Source organism: Phoca vitulina, unplaced genomic scaffold (genome assembly GCF_004348235.1).
Source record: "Phoca vitulina isolate PV1807 unplaced genomic scaffold, GSC_HSeal_1.0 scaffold20, whole genome shotgun sequence".
Taxonomy (NCBI): domain Eukaryota; kingdom Metazoa; phylum Chordata; class Mammalia; order Carnivora; family Phocidae; genus Phoca; species Phoca vitulina.
Genome location: NW_022589723.1, coordinates 29,552,958 through 29,576,191, shown reverse-complemented (window position 1 = coordinate 29,576,191; position 23,234 = coordinate 29,552,958). Strand labels below are relative to the sequence as shown.

The window sequence follows — 23,234 nt, the reverse complement described above, 5'->3', positions numbered from 1 at the left end:
CTGTGGTGTCAGTTGTTACTTTCGTCCTTCATTTCTGGTTTTTACTGGAGTCCTCTCTTTTTCTTGATGAGTCTGGCTAAAGGTTTATCAATTTTCTTTATCTTTTCAAAGAACCAGCTCTTAGTTTCATTGATCTTTTCTATTTTTTTTTTAAATGTCCTTCCTTCTACTAGTTTTGGGCTTCATTTGTTCTTTTTTAAGCTCCTTTAGATATAAAGTTAGGTTGAGATTTCTCATTTCTTGAGGTATGCCTGTATCACTATTAACGGCCCTCTTAGAGCTGATTTTGCTGAGTCCCAAAGATTTTGGATCTTTGTGTTTTAATTTGCACATGTTTCCATGTATTTCCTGATTTCTTTGATTTTTTTTCATTGACCAAGTGTTGTTTAGTGCCATGTTGTCTCACCTTCATCTGTGTTTTTTCCAGATTTTTTCTTGTAATGAATTTGTAGTTCCATATCATTGTGTGCAGAAAAGATACTGGATATGATTTTTTTAAAAAGAATTTATTTGAGACAGAGCACAAGCAGGGGGGAGGGGCAGAGGGAGAAGCAGGCTCCCCGCTGAGCAGGAACCCCGACGTGGGGCTCGATCCCAGGACCCTGGAATTATGACCTAAGCCGAAGGCAGATGCTTAACAGACTGAGCCACCCAGGTGCTCCACTTGATATGATTTTAATAGACTTGTTTTGTGGCCTTACCTGACCTATCCTGGAGAATGTTCCATGTGCACTTGAAAAGAATGTGCATTCTGTTTTTTAGGGGGAGATGTTCTGTATATATCTGTTATGTCCATCTGGTCCAATGTGTCATTCAAAGCCACTGTTTCTTTATTGATTTTCTGTCTGACTTATCCATTGATGTAAGTGGGGTGTCAAAGTCCCTTATTATATTACTGTCAATTTCTCCTTTTATGTCTTTTAATATTTGCTTTATGTATTTAGATGCTATTTGGGGGTGCACAGATATTTACAACTGTTTTATCCTCTTGTGGCACTGGATCCCTTTATGTAGTGCCCTTCTTTGTCTCTTGCTACAGTCTTTTAAAGCCTATTTTGTCTGATGTAAGTATTGCTACCTGGGTTGTTTTTGGTTTTTGAGGTGTTTTTTTTTTTTTCCATTTGTATGGTACATGTTTTTGCATCCCATCACTTTCAGTCTGTGTCTTCAGGTTTGAAGTGACTCTCTTGCAGGCAGCACATAGTTGGATCTTTTTTTTTTTCCTATCCATTCCATCACCCTATATTTTTTTGATCATTTAGTCCATTTACATTTAAAGTAACCATGTACTTATTGCCATTTTGTGAACTGTTTTCTGGTTGTTTTTGTAGTGCTCTGTTCCTTTCTTGTTCTCTTGCTCTTTTCCCTTGTAGCTTGATGGCTTTCTTTAGTGTTATGCTTGGATTCCTTTCTCTTTAATTTTTGATTTGTGGCTACCATTGGGTTCATATACAACATCTTATGTGTTTAGCAGTCTGTATTAAGTTGATGGTCCTTAAGTTCAAACACATTCTAAAAGCACTACATTTTTACTCCCCCTCCATATTTTAAGTATATATCATATTTTGCATCTTTTTTTATCCCTTGACTGATTTTTGTGGATAAAAGCTATTTTGCTACTTTTGCATTTTAACCTCCATTAGTAACTAATCTACTACCTTTATATTTGCTTTTACCTGTAAATTTTTTTCATTCATAATTTTCTTCTAGTTATGGCCCTTTTTTTTCCCACTTAACTAATTCCCTTTAACATATCTTATAAGGCTGCTTTCAAGGTGATGAACTCCTTTAACTTTTGTCTGGGAAACTCTTTATCTCTCCTTTTATTCTGAATGATTACCTTGCTGGGTAGAGAATTCTTGGCTTGTAGAGTTTTTTTTTTTTTTTTCCTTTCAGCACTTTGAATATATCTTGCCATTTTCTTCTGCCCTGCAGTTTCTGCTGAAACATCAGCTGATAGCCTTAAGAGGTTTCCCTTGCATATAACTGTATATTCTTTTCCGTTTCTACTTTTAAAATTCTCTATCGGTACTGTTTGCCATTTTATTTTATTTTATTTTTTTTTTAAAGATTTTATTTATTCATTTATTTGAGAGAGTGAGAGAGAGAGAGAGCACATGAGAGGGGGGAAGGTCAGAGGGAGAAGCAGACTCCCTGCCGAGCAGGGAGCCCGATGTGGGACTCGATCCCGGGACTCCAGGATCATGACCTGAGCCGAAGGCAGTCGCTTAACCAACTGAGCCACCCAGGCGCCCTGTTTGCCATTTTAATTATTATGTGTCTTGGTGTGGACCAACTTGGGTTCATCTTCTTAGGAGCTCTCTGCTTCCTGGACCTGGATATCTGTTTCTCTCCCCAGATTAGGGAAGTTTTTAGCTGTTTCTTCAAATAAGTTTTATGCTTCCTTCTCTCTCTTCTCCCTCTGAGATCTCCATAATGTGATGTTAGTATGCTTGATGTCACTGAGGTTCCTTAACCTATTCTCAATATTTTCCTTTCTTTTTTCTTCCCTATTTAGATTGGTGGCTTTCCACTACCCTGTCTTCCAGATCACTGATCTGTTCTTCTGGATCCTCTAATCTGTTGATTCCCTCTGAGTGTACTTTTTTTTTAAGATTTTATTTCTTTCTGAGAGAGAGAGAGACAGCAAGCATGAGCGGGGCGGGGGGGGGGGGGCAGGGGGCGAGGGAGAAGCCGACTCCCCGCTGAGCAGGGAGCCGGATGCGGGCTCCATCCCAGTACCCCGAGATCATGACGCAAGCCAAAGGCAGCCAACTGAGCCATGCAGGCGCCCTCTAGTGTATTTTTATTTCAGTTATTGAATTCTTCAGCTCTCTCTGGTTTTTATATTTTCTATCTTTAAGTTGTCACTGAGTTCATCCACTCTTTTCTCAAGTCCAGTGAGTATCTTTATGACCATTACTTTCAATTCTTTATTAGGTATACTGCTTATTATCATTTTATTTCACTCTTTTACTGTGATTTGGTCTTGTTCATTCATTTGGGACATCTCTCTCTCTACTTACATTTTGTAACTGTTTCTATCAGGTCAGCTACATCTCCTGGTCTTGAAAGTGGTGGCCTTGTGTAGGTCTGTGGTCTCTGCAGCACAGCGTCCCTCTCAGGTCACCAGAACCAGGCACTCCAAGGGAGCCCTCTATGTGGGCTACATGTGACCTACTATCGTGGGTAAGCTGCAACAGTCTTCAGCCAAGGGAGCTGCAATGACCCACTTTGCTTGCTGTAGATGCACTGCTCAGAGTTTGGTCCCTATGCCATTGAGATGCCTGTCTGAGGCCACCCTGGACTCACTGTAGGGTGAAACCCACATTCAGCCTAGCTGCTTGCAATTAGTGTCTCTGCCACAGCTGTGGGGGCATAGAATGGCAGATTTTGCTCCATGCCTTTTTGAGAGGCTTAAACTTAAAAGGGTAACCACCAAGTGGTCCCAAACTGATTTATGCATAAGATAATGCAGTTCTCCCCTTTTCCTGTGAGGCCATGTGATAAACCAAAATACAAGAGGGGCGCCTGGGTGGCTCAGTCGTTAAGTGTCTGCCTTCGGCTCAGGTCATGATCCCAGGGTCCTGGGATCGAGCCCCACATCGGGCTCTCTGCTCAGCGGGAAGCCTGCTTCTCCCTCTCCCACTCCCCCTGCTTGTGTTCCCTCTCGTTGTCTCTCTGTCAAATAAATAAAATATTAAAAAAAAAAACACAAGAGAAGATATGAAAGGCTCATTAGACAATTCATAACCAAGCCATACAAGCTGAACCTGGTTTTTCAAACATTCAATTTAAAAATGGTGGTCCCAACTGCCTCTAAGAGCCATCTTGTATTCTCATGCCTCTCTCTCTGTTGTTGCAGCAGGCTCAGGAGCCCACATCTGCTGCTGTACCCTCAGACAGTGAGGCAGCCTCATTGTCACAGCCTCATTGTCACAGACAGTGAGGCAGCCTCATTGTCACAGAAGCTCAGAAGACTGCTGTGTCCATAGGCAGCCTCTAGAGAGTTTTAATAAAGAAACAACACTGTAAACCCTAGTTGGATTAGTAAAGAACTACCCACATAGTCATCTCCATATGGATTTTAAAAGCTTCTTTTTAGCTCTCCCTAAAACTAATGCCTATTTGTAATGACTTGTATGGGTTAAAACAATAACAACCCAGAATAATTCTAAATTTCCAACTCCTGTCTTTAAAAAAAAAAAAAAAAAAAGCTTTTAAATCAGTTTTTAAATAAAAATATCCTTGAGGCACCTGGATGGCTCAGTCAGTTAAGCATCCGACTCTTGATCTCAGCTCAGGTTTTGATCTCAGGGTCCTGAGTTCAAGCCCTGAGTTGGGCTCCACCCTGGGGGTGGAGCTTACTTAAATAAAAAAATAGTCCTTAACCATGGTATTGCCGGATAGTAGACTTAGGAGGGATGTTTATTTTCCTCTTTGTACTCTTCTGAATTTTCCCTAAATTCTACAATGAATATACAAACTTTCTTATGTCCTTCAATTTTTATTATTGAAACATACATGTACACAGTTACTTCTTAAAGAGGAAGACTGCCTAGGTACAGCCTTTCCTTGACATTCACAGATTTGACACCTGCCATTTTAACATCTGAAGTCTGAATGACCCTGAAATGTATTACAGTTTAATCTTTTGCAGCAGCATGAAACTACTAGCTACCCAGCATTCACATCTCGCAAGGCTTTGTTGTTCTCCACTTACCTTCACACCTCCCATATGAGGAAGCTGCTTAAACTTTTTTCATTTGTACTTTATTGCATTTCATGAGAAAAAAAAAAATGCCATGATGGTTTTTGAAACTCCTAAGATTCTCAAGGGTTTCAGGGCATATATTTCACAAGTGTCAGTCTTCCACATTATATAAACTGTTAAATACATCCCTATGGAGAGCAGGGAATAAAACTGGTTTGTTGATGTTATTAGATCCCCTTTATGTACTATATAAATTTAACTTACAGCAAAGCAGTAATTGGGAAGTATGTATAAATTAATCCACATTTTGTTTTACTCCCCCAAAGCAAATATACAATTATAAAGGTGATACAATAGGTTAAAAAATTCAAACAACATAAAAGAGCAGGAAAAAGGAAGTCACAGTTCACTTTCTTCTGGAATCCTTACTCCATCTGTTCACAGTGATTTCTTAGGGGTATGTTGCTCAAGACTTTAATGCACATATGAATGTTTTTTATTTTACACAAATGGAATCATTCTATAGACATAGTTCCATGGATAGTGTTTTACTCCACAGTATTTTGTAGCTATCTTTCTGTGGCCTGGCTATTGATCAACTTTATCTTTCTTAATTACTAAACAGTATTATTTATTAAACCAGTGCCCTACTAGTGAGCATGTAAATTGCTTCTGATCTCTGCAATAACAAAGAATGCTTCAATGAACATCTTTTACAGGTGTTATTGTCCACGTTCACAAGTAAAATTACAATGTCTAAGGAAATGCTCATTAAAAGTGGTAATCACTGTCCTCCCAAACTACCAATTTATACTAACACCAATATGTGAGAGTGCCCACTCCCCCAAAACCTATACTAACAATGGATATTACCTTTGTCATGTTGACTAAATCTGCTCTACTTATACTTTCTTGAATGTATAGGTAAATGTTAAATCGACCATTTGCATTTCTCTTATTCATATACTTTACCAAGTACTCTTTTTCATACGTCCTCTCCTTTTCTACTTTAACCTTAATTATGCAGTTAAATTTATGAAATTTTTTTCCTTTCTGAGTTCTGGTCTTGGTGAAAGATCTCCCCTACAAGTTCAAAATGATGTTTGCCTATAGTGTCCTATGGTTAAATTCATAGTAAATCTTGAAACCTCAAATTTCAGAAAAGATGGAAGTTAGGGATGAAATTAATGTCTTCCCAAATTTTCATTTTCACTATGTATTGACTAATTTTTTTTTCTCCATTGATTTGAAATTTTTTCTTTGCTATATAATAAATTCCCATATACACCTTTCTGTACCCAGTACCTGCTAAATTAGTGTGCATGGGACATTTCCTACCTTATCTCTATCCTGCTTCCTCATTTTTTTTTTAAGATTTTTATTTATTTATTTTAGAGAGAAAGAGAGTGTGAGGGGGGGAGGGTGAGAGGGAGACGCAGACTCCCCACCAAGCAGGGAGCCCCATGTGGGATTCGATCCGGGACCCCAGGATCATGACCTGAGCCAAAGGCAGTCGCTTAACCAACTGAGCCACCCAGGCACCCCTGCTTCCTCATTTTCATTTAAAAAACTTTTTAAGCTTAAGAATTTCTTTCTGCTGGGGCACCTAGATGGCTCAGTCGGGTCTGCCTTCAGCTCAGGTCATGATCACAGGGTCTGGGATTGAGTCTCCCTGCCCCCCCCCAACACATTGAGCTCCCTGCTCTCAGTGGGAAGTCTGCTTCTCCCTCTCCATCCACCCCTCCCCCTGTTCATGTGCGCTCTCTCTCAAATAAAATCTTTTTTTTTTAAAGATTTTATTTATTTTTTGACAGAGAGAGAGACAGCGAGAGAGGGAACACAAGCAGGGGGAGTGGGAGAGGGAGAAGCAGACTTCCCGCCGAGCAGGGAGCCCAATGCAGGGCTCGATCCCAGGAGCCTGGGATCATGACCTGAGCCGAAGGCAGACGCTTAACAACTGAGCCACCCAGGCGCCCCTCAAATAAAATCTTTAAAACAAATTTCTTCTTAGGAACTTTTGAGCAAATTAGAATAAATTTAGGAAGTAATTTGGGGGAAAACGGACATCTCTATATTATTGGTCTCCCTCTCCAAGTATATGACATGGCTCTGTTTATTCAGGCTTTGTTCTAATATAAAGTTTTATAATTTTCTTCATCTAGGTCTTATATATTTCTCAATAAATTTGAGTGTTTTTAAGATTTTACTGCTACTGTGAATAGGATCTTTTGCTATGTGTAGTAAAGCAATTGGTTTTTTGCCTATTTTTTATTTGGCTGCATAACTAAACTTTTTAGCTCCAAGTTTAGAACTTATCAAAATAATACCTGTATTTAATTTTTTTTAAATCGAGAGCTTTCAGAAAAGCAGGTCTCCTGCCCAGTGCTGCTCTCCTTGTCTATTGCCTTGTCTCTCAGCAGCAGGACTCCTGACTGCTTCCACACTGTAATGGAAAATCATTAGTGCTTCACTGTTAACCACGGTGATCACTGATAGCTTTTATTTATTTATTTATTTGACAGAGAGAGACACAGCGAGAGAGGGAACACAAGCAGGGGGAGTGGGACAAGCAGGCTTCCTGCTGAGCAGGGAGCCCGATGGGGCTGAAGGCCCAATGACTGAGCCACCCAGGTGCCCCAGATAGCTTTTGATAGATAATCTCCATCAAGTTAACTTTCTATTCCTAGCTTAATAAGAGCTAATAAAAGGGCTTTTTTCCTTCTTCTTTTAGTCAGTAATGGATTTGAAATTTTATCAAAACCATTTTTATCTTCTCCCATTAAATTATATTTACTAGTATTACATCTGCAGGGGCCCAGGGCAGGCCGCCCCAAGATGGGCCACTTTGACATGAACATTATTTTGAGTTAAAGCAAACAAAACCCAGCAGGTTCAGGAAAAGCTCTTACCTCCTCCTCAACTGCCTGCTTATACCAGGAAGAGATTCCTCTTTACCTAAGAAACTTCTCTGCCTAAGTAACAGGACAATGTTTGTTTTCCAAACATCTCTTCTCACCTTCCTGCTAATAGTCCTTCTCCCCTTTGTTTCCTCAGACCCGTACCCCTCTCCTTGGCTCATAGAAGCCTCATGTTGCCTGTCTTTGGAATCTCATGTCTGTGTGGATACAAAACTAAATCTGATTTTCTATCTTGAATCAATTTGGTTCTTCGTCCAGCAAGAAAGACCTTGAAGGGCAGAGGAAATTCTTCCAACAGTTGACATAGTCAGCAGGATACTGTAACTTGCTGGACATGACTGCAACTGAAGTCCTTGGGACATGTGACATACAGCCAGCAGAAGGTAAGATTTCGTACCCTGTCAACCTCCCAGAATCTCTATCTGCACAGTCTGAAAGAGCAGGAGTGGTGAGAGTCCTTTCTCTTTCTTGCTACATTTAAATTAGCAGGAGAAAATATTTGTGGAACCTACCTCCTTGGGGTTAGTTATTAAATTGATTAAATTGTCTCTGGTTAAATTTGGTAGAGTACTGTCTTTGGTTACGGATTCATTTCTTCCCAGAGATAGTCTTTGAGTTTGGTTGTATTTCTGGGTTTTTCTTTGCTTGTGTTTTAAGTCATTTGTCATATGAACTTTGTGCACATAAAAGGTAAAGACTGTTGCTAAAGGGCATCTTGGAAGCTAAAGCCCCCAAATTGGTGGACACAGATCAAGCACTTAAAAGCTACTAGAGCGCTCACCACCTCAAGAAGACTCTCATGAAAGCTAAGCTGGTCACGTAACAGGTTAGATTGACACTAGTTCACTTACTATCCTCAAGCAAACTTCCTTGCAACAAGGTACACTGCTAAACAACACACAGTCCCCAGTCCTGCAGCACATCTCTTGTGTTTTCATGGGAGACCACAGACCCCATTTTCACCATCCTTCCCGCCTATGCAATGAAGGCCTTTGCTTGCTTAAACTAATTTTGGGAGCAAACTTTTAGACCATGGGGGCCATCATCTATGTCCTCTTTGGATGCCTCTTCCATCTCTGGTTCAGCCATTAAAAGACTTATTGGTTGGAGTTGCTATTAACAATTATTCATCAATGGTCTTTAAATTGCTTATATTGAAAAACATTCTGTATAGAGAGCTCTCAATTGTCTTACTAGTATAACAGCATGCCTTAGGGACTCCCTTGACAAGATGAAGAGAAGACTAAAAAATAAATGTCTACCTCTAAAGTAAAATTCCCTTAAAATCTGGCCTCATCTGGTCTGCCTTCAGCTCAGGTTAGGTTCCCAGAGTCCTGGGATTGAGCCCCAGGTCCGACTCCCTGCTCAGCGGGGAGCCTGGTTCTCCCAGCTCATGCGTGCTCACGCTTTCTTTCTCAAATAAATAAATAAAATCTTAAAACAAGCAGATGAGGCCAGATTTTTTTTTTTTTAACTCCCCTTTCCCTACGAGATTTATAAGGACCAAATCTCTATGTTCAAAGTATACAGACTGCTCACATAAAAGCTGAAAGCCAGGAAATGAATTTAACAAAAGCACCTGAGATTGGCAATAAGGCTCGCTTTGCTCCTGCCTTCTAGAGCTCTGTAAGCAAGCTCTGCCAGCTTCGGACATTCCTATGCAATGTACATAGCAGATGGATCCTAGCCACCCCCACTGAATCTGTGAAAGGCCAACATTCAGGGGCTAATAGAAGCCAAGGTTGAATTATGTATGCTGCAAGAAGGCTTTTGTTAAAATGCTTTATTTTGCTTACCATTTTAGTTAAAAAAAAAATCTCCCTGATAAAAAAAAAAAAAGTTGAGTTTAAAAAGGCAGATCAATCCCTTGATATTCTAAGCTTTATCCAGTTCTTTGGGAATTAGAAACAACTGCCTTGGGGCACATGGGTGGCTCAGTCGGTTAAGCGGCTGCCTTCGGCTCAGGTCATGATCCCAGGGTCCTGGGATCGAGCCCCGCATCGGGCTCCCTGCTCAGCAGAGAGCCTGCTTCTCCCTTTCCCTCTGCCTGCCGCTCTGCCTACTTGTGCTATCTCTCTGTCAAATAAATAAATTTTTAAAAATCTTAAAAAAAAAAAACTGCCTTACCAATCTGTACAAAACCAGAAATGCAACTCTAGAAACAAGTCAAAAGCCCACCCCTCTTTTCCGATCCCTAACTCTCACTTATTGCCCTTAAAATGTTTGTAGCTATTATAAAAGATCAGGATATTGGAACAAAATTGTCCTGTACTTAAAAAAAAAAAAGTGCAGTTGCCCCGAAACTAAAAAAATTTTTTGGCATTCTTTCTCAGTTTCTTGATATGATAAATTTTACCACGTCTTTAAAATATAAACACTGCCCACAATCACCTGAGACTGAAGAAAAAATGGGGGAAAGAAGCCTTTCTAAAATGCCTCTTGTACCCAGACTCCAGGACCTCTGGTAATAAGCAGATTTGCTCCAGATTTCCACCTTGGAAAAAACTTGGGATTCTTTCTCTCTGATGTGTTTTCTATTCCCATCTTCTCTAGGACCTAAGAGCCATTCTTTGAAATACAAACTTTAGAGAAATTTTTCATCAAAAAAAAAAAAAAAAAGAGGTATTTAGAAATTGGGCCTTTAATGTCCCCTCCACAAATATTAGTAAAAACAAAAGCTATAATATTTTGTTTGCATCTTGTCTGTGTGTCCACATGTTATAAATGTAAGATATTTTCTTTACCTCCCGATGGTATCACTAAAATTAATTTGTAAAAGAGCTCTTTTTAGTTGGTTTGAGAAGTCAAGCACTTACAAGTATTGGGAATTCCAAAACTCAAAGATAGAAACTAACCCAAATTCAAATGATCTGGGAAAATATTCAGTATTAAAGCTAATTTTAGGTTGTTGGTTTAATTAAGAAAAAAGGTCTTTAGCGTTACCAGCATTAAATATATGACTGTGATTCTGTGTTTACTGAAAGCCAAATAAGTTCATCTCTGCAGAAAAAAAAACTTAGAATAATGATTGATTTTTGTCTAATGCTTTATGAAGTTTTGTGGGTAATCTAAACATAACAAGCAAATTAAACAGATGTAAATAAGAGAAAAAGGTTTGTAGGCAGGGGTGCCTGAGTGGTTCAGTCGATTAAGCGTCCGACTCTAGATTTCAACTCAGGTCATGATCTCAGGTCGGACTCTGTGCTGGGCATGGCACCTACTTAAGAGTTTCTCTCTCTCCCTCCCCCTCTGCCCCCCCCCCCAAAAAAAGGTTGGTAGGTAAACTTTTAAATAGCTTCTAAACTCCAAAATCCTTGGCAACCTGACACTTTAAGTTTTTATTAAGTCATTTCCAGATAAAGTAAAATAAGAAAACATTAGGTGCTGAACATATAGGTTCAGAAAATAGGTGTCAATAGGTTAATTTACTTGTGTATTATTACAGAGAAACTAAAGATAAATATGGATCTGTTAGTAAACCTGGTTTGTGCTTTACTGAAAAACTGTACTATGAAAAAAGCACATTCTTAGAAATTATGAAATGTATTCACAAATTTGCTATTCTAAAGAATACTGGTATAACAGTTCAAAATTGCCTACTACTTAGTTTTCACTGGAAATTAAGGTTTCTAAGAGTTAAGAATTCTAATAAATGTAATTAAGACTACTAGAAATAATAAGGGAAACAATTCCCTATGCAAGGAAAGAACGAAGTGTTTTTAGTAGAAAAGGGTATGAGGAACAGAAATACATTTTTTGTTAAGGGAAAAGAAAATTGAAGAGGGGAGAACTCAGAACAAGAGCTGAATGTTAAAAATAAAGTTCCAGAAGGTTTATGGAAAAGGAATCTTTGGAAAGGGATTTTATGTGTGATCAGTACTGGCTGAGATTAGGATACAATTAATAAGTTTTAATATCAAAAATACACTGCAAAGTTGAAATTTTTTTGTTAAAAGGACAAATTACAGATCTGCTCTTAATAGAAAACTGTAAACAAATGTTTTTCTTTTCCTTTAAAGTTATCTGTTTAGAAATCAAGGATTCTGTGTTTTGCCAAAATAATTTATCGAGTCTTTGATTCTTTAAGAAAACTGAGTCTTAAAGCTAAATTTTGCTCACAATTATGTAAGGTTCTATATTTTTGCCTTTTGAAATCTTTTGTCATTTTGGTTAGGTAATTAAATAATGACCTGTGATCCTGTTAATCAAATGTTCAAACTGTTCAATGTTTTTTAACATATTTCCTAAAATCAGATCCTAAAATGAAGTCTTTTGACCACAATCTAAGGTGTTCCAGATAGGTCTCTTAGATTATATTTATGTAGATATGTTAAGTGTTCTAAAACTGTATAAAACTCTGAGAAATGTGTTGGGAGTCAAAATTTCCTTGTCAACTGCATCATAATGAACTCTAATACAGTTACTATTTTGCTCTGATGGTATTGCAAATGTGCCTTAAGTTCGTAAAACTGGTAAGAATTTCTGAACTAGTGGAAAAACTGGATTTAAGCAAAACAATAATATGGAACTGAAAAATTAAAATTATCCTTTTTAAAACATTGCTGCCTTTCTAAAATGCTTTGTTTTTCCAGATTTTAAATTGTTTCTCTTAAGCTAATTGACTTAGAGCAATTTAACAGAATATATCTTAAATTCAGAAACTCTAGGTATTATATTTATTTGCATAAGTTCAATACAATTCTGTTCTCCTTATAACAGGACACAATTGGAAACATTTGTTACATAACCAAGGCTTTGACTGGAATGTCCTATTTGAGAGGTGCATAACCTCAGCTATGACCAGACAGCTTGAAGGAACCAGGTTAACTTTAAGAAGCCAGTAAAGCCCCCAGAAGTACCAGTTTGTTACCCTGCTTACAGAGTTCCCAGCTGCCTTACCAGGTGAGTAAAGGTTTGCACTCCCTGGCAAATACAGGAACCTCAGAATACTTTGGAGACCTCGAGCAGAGAGGAATTCACCCAAATCTATAGGTATTGCAGCAGAAGTTCTGACGGCAAGTATCTGGCTTGGCTTCTGGCCTCAAGAGGCTGTTAAAACTTCAATCTTGAAAAAGGTCCAGCAGGTTTTAAAGAGTCTACCTAATCCACTGCTATTCTTGCCACACTCATGTAAATGATCAGGCCAAGTTTTTTTGAAACGACTTATTTTGCAAACAAATTAGTATTCATTTGGCTATCTATAAAGGGTGATTATAGAGAAAATAGGTTTCAGTAACATCTGAGTAAATATTAAACTGTAATACTGTTCATTAGAAACTGGACTAGATCTTGATTTCTTCTAATTTCCTCCAATGCTTGACTATAATTCTCCCAAGTAACGTTTATTTTTCTTCCAAGCTTCTACGTTGGATTATACTTATATATGGAAATATAAGAATACCGAGAACTAAGAAGCCCTACAAACTTAACTTATGTAAACTTCCGAGAAATCACAAGAGCTCTCATATAGGCAATCTTCATGCCTGTTGCTCTGTGGGCCACTCAAAACGATCACCAGAGACATTTGAACTACAAACCAGGAAAATCCATCAGACTACCATGCACACTAAAGATGGTTCAAGCTTAACATCTAAAAATCTTCTTGACTAACCTCAAAATTCAGAAACTGGTTTATAATTTGATCCAATCAGTAACCAGTGTTTTTGTTTCCACAGAAATGCCTCTTATTTAATACCTGATTGCTTGAACCTTAGGCCTAACTTGCATCACTGCCTCCCGAAACGAGTCTGAACTGACGTTCAATAAGACCAAACAATCGGCTAGCTCAATTTTAATGTGTGAAATTTCAGGGAAGTTTCAGAGGAGGAAACTGCAGGGGCCCAGGGCAGGACACCCCAAATGGGCCACTTTGGCATGAACATTATTTTGAGTTAAAAGCAAACAAAACCCAGCAAATTCAGGCTTCCCCCTCAACGGCCTACATTTACATTGGAAGGGAGAGCCTGTACCAAGAAGTGACTGTTAAGAGATTCCGCTTTACCAAAGAAACTTACCTGCCTAAGAGGACAAACTTTATTCTCCAAACATTTCCTCTCACCTTCCTGCTAATGGTCTTTCTCCCCTTTGTATCCTCAGACTCCTACCCCTTCTCCTTAGCTCATAGAAGCCTCATGTTGCTGGTCTTCAGAATTTCATGTCTGTGTGGATTCCCCATACATACGAAATTAAATCTGATACTCTCCTCATCTGCCTCATGTCAACTTGGTTCTTAGTCCAGCTAGAAGGACTTCGACGGCCAGAGAAAATTCTTCTTTCCCGCTATAGCAGTCCTACATGGTTGGAAGAAATCCTACTTGATCTGTTATTTTACTACAGTATTAGCTAATTTTATATGAGATTCTTTGGTCTAGAATAATATCTTTCCTTTTTTATGGTATCTTTGTCAGCTTTAGGATTATTTTAGCCTCTCCTATTATGCATGTTTTTAGTTAAATAATTTCAAATTCCAGGGATCTTTCTCACCATCATCATTCCTTTCTAAATGAAAACTAAGCTTGTCAATTAACATTCCAAAAAGCACACAAGTAATCCTTGCATTAAAGCATGTAAAATGTAATCGATTACGACTCTATCTGTTTAATAAAGAAATGCATATATCAATTAAAATTCATCACACTCTGGATGTCCAAAAAAAGTAGTACCCTTAATTGATAATAGTGGTAAACAGAAAGAATGACTCTACCATCTAGTTTTTTAAGCCAACAGTAAGCTCTTTAACAACATAAAAATCAAGTCTGAAAATTCAAAGGAAAGCCCTCTGAGAATGCAGGAAACCTGTTTCCAGCCAAGCCTGAAACCCCTCAGGATGGTCTGGGCCCCCTGAAGCTAAATCCCAATCACATCAAATTTCAGTGAATCTATGCCAAGAAAAATACGACTTGGGAAGCAAGGCAAATGCCATTTGCCACTTGTTTGTGGTACCAACCAACCACTTAAGCTATGTCATACAATCTCCTCCTGGACAGTCTCAAGAGAGTAAGGTCTCTCAATATTAAAGCATTCTGGGATAGGTAGTAAGTGAAATGCTACAGGGGACAATAAGAACCATGTTATATGACCAATGCAGGATGGGGGGGGACACAGTGCAGAAGGAAGAAAGAAGCCTGAAGAAACCAATGGCTCTGGGTCTTCCAAAGATCATCTGCACTTAGTTTTATTTAGGAAATATTGTTCAAATACATATCCACATATTTATGTTAAGGAATGTTTGAAAAAATTATAAAATGAAGCCATATCCAGTTCAGATTATAGAGTTTGAGGCTAATTCCTTTACTAATCTCTCACTGCTTTCCTCTCTAAATGACCAAATGTTTGTTTTATGATTAGGTTAGCTTGTACTCTCATGCCATCAATATAAAGAGAAAATAATCTCACATTTGATACCAAGTATACTGTGATATTTTCAAAACCTGTATTTCAAAACCATCTATTTTAGAGGGAAGAGGAATGGATGGGGCTTCCTTAAATTTCTCCTGTACTCCTATTCAAAAGAGACCATCAACACTGTTGCAAAGGTGGGGAACAACTGAAAATATCTACAAAATGTTTTCATATACGGAGTTATTTTCCTGTCTTACAGTAGTCCAGTGTACTTGACAGTCACCCCTGAGGGATTTCAAGAAACTATCTGAGGAATGGGGCTACAAGCAAGACCTCTGCTACTCCTCTTTTAACAAGCCCAATGCTGCCCAGTGCACCTGTGACACAGAATTCTGCCTGTCCCAACCCCAACAGTTATATTTTTACTAGAATTTTTTTTTTCCGAGAACAAGTGAGCGGCAGAATAATTTGATTCTAGAGCAGTACTGCCCAATAGAACTTTCTGCAATAATGGAAATGTTCTGCATCTGTGCTGTCCAATACAATAGCCACTAGTCACATGTGGTTACTGATCACCTAAAATATGGTTAGTGAAACTAAGCAACTGCATTTTTAATTTTAATTTACATTTTACCAACCATCTGTGACTTCACCACAGTGGACAGTGCAGTTTTAGACCAATTAGAATCTCCTATAGGAAAAGATTGTGTGTGTGTATATATACATATACAAATACTTACGACAAAATTCTCTAGAACAGTTGAAGAAAAAATTACTTTTAGTCAACAGACAGATCAGGGTAGAAATTATGTTATTTGCCTTCAGTGTAGAGTTACTTAATGATAGAACACACACTAGGCCCTCTTTCTTTTTCCTATCCTAGTTTCTTTTTATGACCAACAAGAACGATTAGTCACTTTAGTGACTGGTCAAAGATCGGTCTTTTTGCCTTGACAAAGGCAGTTAACACTAATCCAGGAAAAAATCTGTTCCAAATCTCACAGTTTTCAATTAAAAGCAGAGCCTCAGGCTTAACCAATAGATGTATCATCAACAGATTTCTAAAATTATTAATCATAGCAAAGAATAACACCATAACTTATTAAACTTAGCTAAGTATTCTTTCCTCCCATGGATACTAGTGGGACATCCACAGAATAAGTTCTATTTCATTAAGTCAGAAGCAGTTTGTTACAGACACTCGATTTTAAAATGAGTATTAAAGAAAAAGGTGAGAAATATCTTATGCTTGCCTTAATATCTCTGGCACCAATTTTTTTTTCTTTCTTTCTGAGAGGAAGAGACATTCAGGTTTGACTCTGTTAAATAGTCATGCAAATTCATTCAAACAGTTAACAACATAGCACAGATGGATGGAGTTTGGGTCTATTCAGCTATTTCGGAGGGAATAAGAATTCTACAACATTAAAGTATCTTTACCTCGTAATGAACAAACTGGTCCATTTTCTTGATTCTTAGAGCGCTTATTTCTGAACTGACTTGGAATATCTAATGAAAGGTCTTAAAAGGAAATAGGAAAATAGCTGTTAAAGGCATATATGACACTTAGAAAAGAATTTCAAAAATTGATGTATTCTTACAATTATCTCATACTGTCTTAAATTTTCAAAGGAAACATTAAAATTTTAATACAATATCATATCACCATCATGTCTTACCTAGGAATGGATCAAACTTTCTAGATTCTGTCCCACATATGAGGCAGTTAACCTCATTTTGGAGAATACCTCCGAATATAGCTGTGACAACCGTAGATGCTCCATTTCTAAAGAAAATCACCACACAGGAAAATATATCAGTAAAAAACTAAAATAAATATGTATAAAAGCTGCTATACTTCTTTGGGGGGAATATGTATATCATTTATTTAATTAATTTTATTTAAATTATGAAATAATACAAAAACTTTAAAGCTATATAGAGGTTATACTAGATAAAAGGTTTAAGCCACTGGCCTCTCCACAGCCCCACTTTCAATCCCCCTAATTTCTCCAAGAGCCACTAACACTGACTGGACATTTGCCATCACTAACAAACAGATGACATACATGCCTATACTCAGGCAAGGGGACCCCTTTCCTCACAAAAGAGAGAAACCACCTTATAAATTTTTGCAAGGCCTCTCATAGGGAACGCTCTCAATTACTTTACTTTGAATAACCTCGCTCAGAGATAGTTTTAGACTTTTTAGATGGTCAGCTGTCAGATTGGGGAAAAAGAGGTAAAGAAATTTAATACATATTTAGTAATTACTGGTGGAGGCATGACTTCACAGTTGAAGTGCTAGATGTTACTATCAACAAGGCTTTTAAGCTCACTTAAAACAATACTGTAAATAATTTCCTTGTTGAGATCAGGAATATACCACTTTAAGAACGATACAAAACCAAGTGCCCTAATGTGACTAGCTTCTCTGTGCCTCAGCTTCACCAGATGTTCAGCAGGAATAGTATCCAACCTACCTCAGAGGCCTGGTGTGAAGATGAAATGGGGTGTATCTGTACAGTGCTCAGACAGATGTTTACCAAAAAGAAAGCCCTTAAATTGTTTCAAGGCTCTTTTATTAGCGTAATAATTAGGACCGCACCTGCCTTCTGCTTTTATTTTTTTTTTTTCAAAGTATATATCTTGAACATGTACCTCACCCTTTTTGACAGCAGATTGGCATGCCACAGTATGAACACAGATTGGACGCAAGAACCACCAAGAAAGTGTACCATGAAAGCATGATTAGCAAATGCTTATAACAGCACTTACTCTGTGCCGAACTCCATTCAAAGTACTTTCCATGTATTAAATCAGTTAATCCTCAGAACAAAGCTATGAAGCAGATACCATTATCCCCATTTTACAGACCAGGAAGCTGAGTTCCAACTTGGTCCAGAGTCACACAGCTCTTAACACTATGCTCCTTTTCTTAATTTAGCCATATAATATTATGGTTTTCCAGGTTGTTTCAGTTGTTTGCTATCATTAATAGTACTACAGCAAACATATATTAACCTTTGTGCACTTATGTATGCAGTTACTTAAGTCAGTAAATGCTTTTTTGCTTATAGCAATCTGAGGTGGTTTCTCTCACTTGCAAACAATCAAACTCCTAATACACTGAACTGTACTTTTTGAGTTTCTCCAAATTAAACCCACTGCCACGATGAGATCGACAAAAGCTACTCAAGCAATTATATTATTTTAAAAGTCTGCTTTCTTTTCCATGAAAGGGCTTCCATTCTTTACTGGCAAAAGAAATATATTGCACCTTCATCTTTTTTTAAAAAAAGCTGTTCATAAGATACACAGCTTTAGTAAATTAAAAAGGGAAGATGCATTGGAACTATCTGATGTAACAGCTATTTCAGGGTTCAGGTTTAAGAACTATGTCATAAACAAAGGGCAGACCAAATAAACTACTGGAATCAAGGGACTATGATCCTTTCATATTGATGTTCACATACAATACTGCCCTTAATTAAAATGGAAACTGCTTTAGTAAAAAGCAGTACATTTAGACTCAATGTAGTTCTCCCTTTATAATTTCTTCCTCTGAGAAAAGGATACTCATCTAGTCTTGGCTATCTGATGTGTATGGCATTAAGTTAGGTATACAATGACTGAAAACAAGATCCATAAATGATTTCAAAATTGATTTCCCCTTTATTATAACTGTATACCAAGAGTGTTTAAATATTACTTGGACAGACTCTTACACTGCTAGGGTCTTTTATATTAGCAGTAATGATTTTCTATGTACTAAAAAGAACAGATCTGTCATTTATTTCTACCATCCCCACCTTCAGTAGCGTTGGATGTGTTTACACAAGTAAACACAAATATTGCATAGGTGACCTTTTTTGTAGTTTTAGCAAATATGATCCTTAGGATCCTGTAATGATAATTTTTTTCTTTCTGTTCCTATCTCACTAATGGAACCTAAAATTACTACTCTTTAAACTATCATGAAAAGATATGGGTTAATATGGAAAACTCATTAGTTACTAGAGTTTTCCGTATCATCCTAGGACTATTACACAATGTGACTCCATGACGGTGCCTTGGGCATCAAATAAAATAATAAAGACATATACCCTCTTACTTCACACAGACTATCCTTGATAGAGCCCAGTTCAATATTCTTAGTGTATGAAAGGCCATCATAAAATACAAAGCAGAATTTTTCACTTAATACTACTTTTAACTTGGTGCTAGCAGCAAGAATAATTCTACCAGGTCACAGATCCCTCCCCTTCTGTACTGGATTCTGATTGGAACCATCAGAATCAGGACCTAGAGAGCCAAACGTTTTGAAAAGTATAGCAATTCAAACGGTTGCCCTTCTTTGATACGGCCAGATGAGCGATGAGGCTGCTCTGTCATTAAAAGGACCCTAACTTAACACTAAATCAGATTTGTGAACTGCAAGGCAATACAATATGGTGATCCCTATATATTACTTACTCTTTTCTTTCTGTCTTTGGGGAGTTTGTCTTGTAAATCCCTTTCCTGCACAGGTCAAAACAAAACTTTTCAAAAAATTTGAACAAAAGGAGACTACAATTAAAATCAGACTGAAATAACAGTAAATCATCCCTACCTCAAGCAAAATAAGCTTTCTAATCTTAATGTATATTTTGGGGTATTAGTACCTAGGAAAGCAATCTAAAAGGTTTGATTTGTTCATATTGAGAGGCAAGAAAAATCCTGAGAACTTACAAATGCTTCAATTTAATTAAAGAACAAATATATTTTAGGAAAATTCACATTCAAAATATTTTTAAGACTGTTTCTAGTGAATAAATATAATTATTTTAGTATAGAAAATTAAGTCTCCCAAATATTATTTCATACATTTGGCAGGGAATTTTCAAGTGCTAAACTGTACAAAATATTTTCTGTTGTTCCTCAACTTTTAAAATAGTCTATACCAAAAACAATTAGGACTATACCAAGAGGCAAGTACAAGATGCCTCTGGTATGGAAGCAGGAGGCCTGTGCTAGTCCACTTGGTTATAAAATTCAAGTACACAAAAGTTTCAGCAAAAGTCCAGGAAAACTCTCCACCTTCCATTATAAATCTAATAAACAATAACACCAACAGAAATGTCTGAGGTCCTCCTAAAAAAAAGAGAAGGAAACTACATCTTACATGCAACATTTGTTACTTGCAGATAGAGTAGAATTCTCCTGTAGAACTGCTGAGCGGGAAACACCATTGAAACCGCCCTGGAGTTCCAAGTGCAGGTGGTCCAAAAGGTAGCGCATAAATTCATGGGCATCCTGTTGCTGATAACCCCTTAAAGCAAAAAGAAGCAGGTCGTCACTGGGGAGGCTCCACATGCCCAGCCAAACATGCAGGAAGGCAAAGTGCTACAAAGGGCTGCGGCCCTGCACTCAGCACAGTGAGGCTCCCTGACCATTCATCCCCACTTGTGCCAGGTTTTACTTCTCTTCAAGAAAAATTTCTCTTCAAAGAAAATTTCTCAAATTTCTCTACAAGGAAGAATTTTACTAAAACAAATCTGAAAACACAGAATATTAGAGCTAATCAGAGGTGTAGTGATCTCAACTGACCTCACTTTAGAGATGAAGAAAATTGAGGGGCAGGAGAAGGGGAGTGTGTCATGCCTAAGTCCTACAACAAGAGAGTAACAGAGGTGGGATGGACTCTGGTTTTCCCACTATCCCACATGGCCTCTCCAAAAGATGCTCAAATGTTAAAATGTCACATCTTGCCCTCAGCAGAAACCTTGGTCTTATAAACCACCCTTATAAGAGATAAGGAATTTAAAACCAATTTTTTAGACTGAAAGATACTAATTTAACACTGGCTGAAAGGAAGAAAAACTTTCTAAAGGGTCTATACTCAGATCCTAATCTCTGATTCAAAAGACATTTTTCATATAAATACTTTAAAAAATGCATTGACTCATATACAATTATGCTCTAGCCTAAAACTTGAATATAAGCAACAACATATTCTTAGGTTATTTCTTATACTACATTCAGACAGGAAAGGATATGGAATTTTTTTTTTTTTTTGAGAGAGCAAGCACCAAGGAAGGAAGGGAGGAGGAGGATAGGGGGAGAGAGAGACTCTTAAACAGGCCCCAAACCCAGTGAAGAGCCCGACTGGGGGCTTGATCTCAAGATCCTGAGACCATGACCTGAGCTGCAATCAAGAGTCAGACGCTTAACTGACTAAGCCACCCAGGCGCCCCTATATGGAATTCTTATAATAATACAGACCATGACAAGTGAAGGCTGACAGAAAATGAAATTGGTACACTTAAAGGTTATAGAGGTTTATGTTGATAAAATAAATCAAGCAATGATATACACATAAAGTACTTGATAAAACTATAGATAGAAAAGATTTCTGCCTACATTCTGCCAAAATAGAAGGTTCCCTTTATCTTTTAAATCACAAGTTTTTCTGGCTTGGTCTTGAGTCAAAACTTCCACCACTCTTCCAGGCAATGGTTCCATGGATGTCTTTCAACCAGAGTTTCCCTCAATATACATTTCTCCCCTTTCCCTAAAATTTCTCGTGGAAATCATAAATTATGAAAACCATCCACCTAACCAATGGAACTTAAGTCAGAAGTCACTTTAGCATTTCACTGTAACTTTTTCTGAACTACTTAACAACTGAGTCTCAATATATGTTCAAGTAGTTCTTCTAAGACTCTTATAAAAAAAAATGTTAAAATTCAGGCTGAAGTTTTCAAAGTTGTTAGATCCTTTACATATCTACAGAGGTGCTTTAAACTTTTTCATCACAACATCCATTTTTTTTATGACTCAAAGGTAAGAGGTATCTTAGGTATCTTAGGTCATATTTGAAATTCTATCACATATAAAAATAGTTTTATTTTCTCACCAAAATAAACTAGTATCTAATCATTTTTCTAAAATGGATCATGAAACCAGTACTTTGTAGTTATGTTGATTTGCACTTTTAGCAAATACATATCCATCCCTTTTTAAAAAACAATCTGCCTAATGTACATTCATGAATGTTTCCAACCACACCATGACTCTTTTGATTCTCTTTTCTTATATCAAAACACATTATTTTCTATTGTTTCCTTTACCATTAGAAATATATATATATTTTTTACCTACATGAAATCATGGAACACTCAGCTGTTTTATAAAGGTATGTTTCAATTTGTGGTCTTTACCAAAAAAACACGAAGTCAGCTTCTTCTAAGACTAGGAAATTTTTCTGATTCTGACTAAACAGACATTTACAACTCTATTTTTAAACACTTAAATAATAGCTTCACTGACTTATCTGAAAATCTTTAAAAAAAAATACTATTTAGTAAGTTAAATTAAACAAACTTCAGTTATCTTTTCAATTATTTCCCAATTATGCAATCTGGAGCCTCAAAATTTTGTTGGTAGTGAACTTAGGTCTCTCTTCCTTGGTAATCATGTAAAAGGAACACTCCTCACATTTAGGTTCAATGTTTATGTTTTGTATACAAATTATCTCAGTGATACCACCCAAACAAGTGCTGGTAAAACAGTGAGGAAATGGATTTATAAAGAACCAACTGGTATCTCTGTGACAGACTGGAATTAAGACAGAAAAGAAGACAGGAAAATAACAGTGGCTCCAATTTTAATACTGTTTCTTAATTTGTTTGTAACCTTAGGTAAAGATTACCTCCTTCTTTTTTTTTTTTTTTTTTTTTTAAAGATTTTATTTATTTATTTGACAGAGAGAGACACAGTGAGAGAGGGAACACAAGCAGGGGGAGTGGGAGAGGGAGAAGCAGGCCTCCCGCCGAGCAGGGAGCCCGATGTGGGACTTGATCCCAGGACCCTGGGATCATGACCTGAGCCGAAGGCAGACGCTTAACGACTGAGCCACCCAGGCGCCCCTAAGATTACCTCCTTCTTAATGCTTACAGAAACTCTGTGTCATAAAGATGCTGTGAGAAATAATGGTTGGAGAGCACACCGCAAATATAAAAGCCCAAAAGATCATGAAGAACCCCTTCTGAACGAGGGGCCAAGAAAGAGGGACGTTGCTGAAACACAACGTGTAGAAATACAGGGGCAACCGTTTCTTCACAACTTTTGGCACAAGGAGACAAGCTGTATTTACCCAAATCTTACAAAGAAATGTCCCAATGGAGAATGATGAAAAAATATGTTACTTTGTTAAGTGTGAAAAGCAGACAATCCAAATACTGAATCAGATACCCCAGAATGCAGGCACATACAAATAC

The 23,234-nt window shown here is 37.5% G+C and overlaps 1 protein-coding gene across 3 annotated transcripts in view; it reads right to left on the bottom strand.

Annotated features, from left to right (window-relative positions):
- The window catches only part of USP3 (ubiquitin specific peptidase 3), a 107,930-nt gene that overhangs the window by 17,196 nt on the left and 67,500 nt on the right, over positions 1-23,234 (bottom strand). For all 3 annotated transcript variants that reach the window (XM_032417031.1, XM_032417030.1, XM_032417028.1), the window contains 3 exons: positions 20,138-20,284; positions 16,653-16,759; positions 16,414-16,494 (listed from right to left, as the gene is read on the bottom strand). In XM_032417031.1, the coding sequence (XP_032272922.1) occupies positions 16,414-16,494; positions 16,653-16,759; positions 20,138-20,284 (335 nt within the window). The remainder of the gene's footprint in view (positions 1-16,413; positions 16,495-16,652; positions 16,760-20,137; positions 20,285-23,234) is intronic.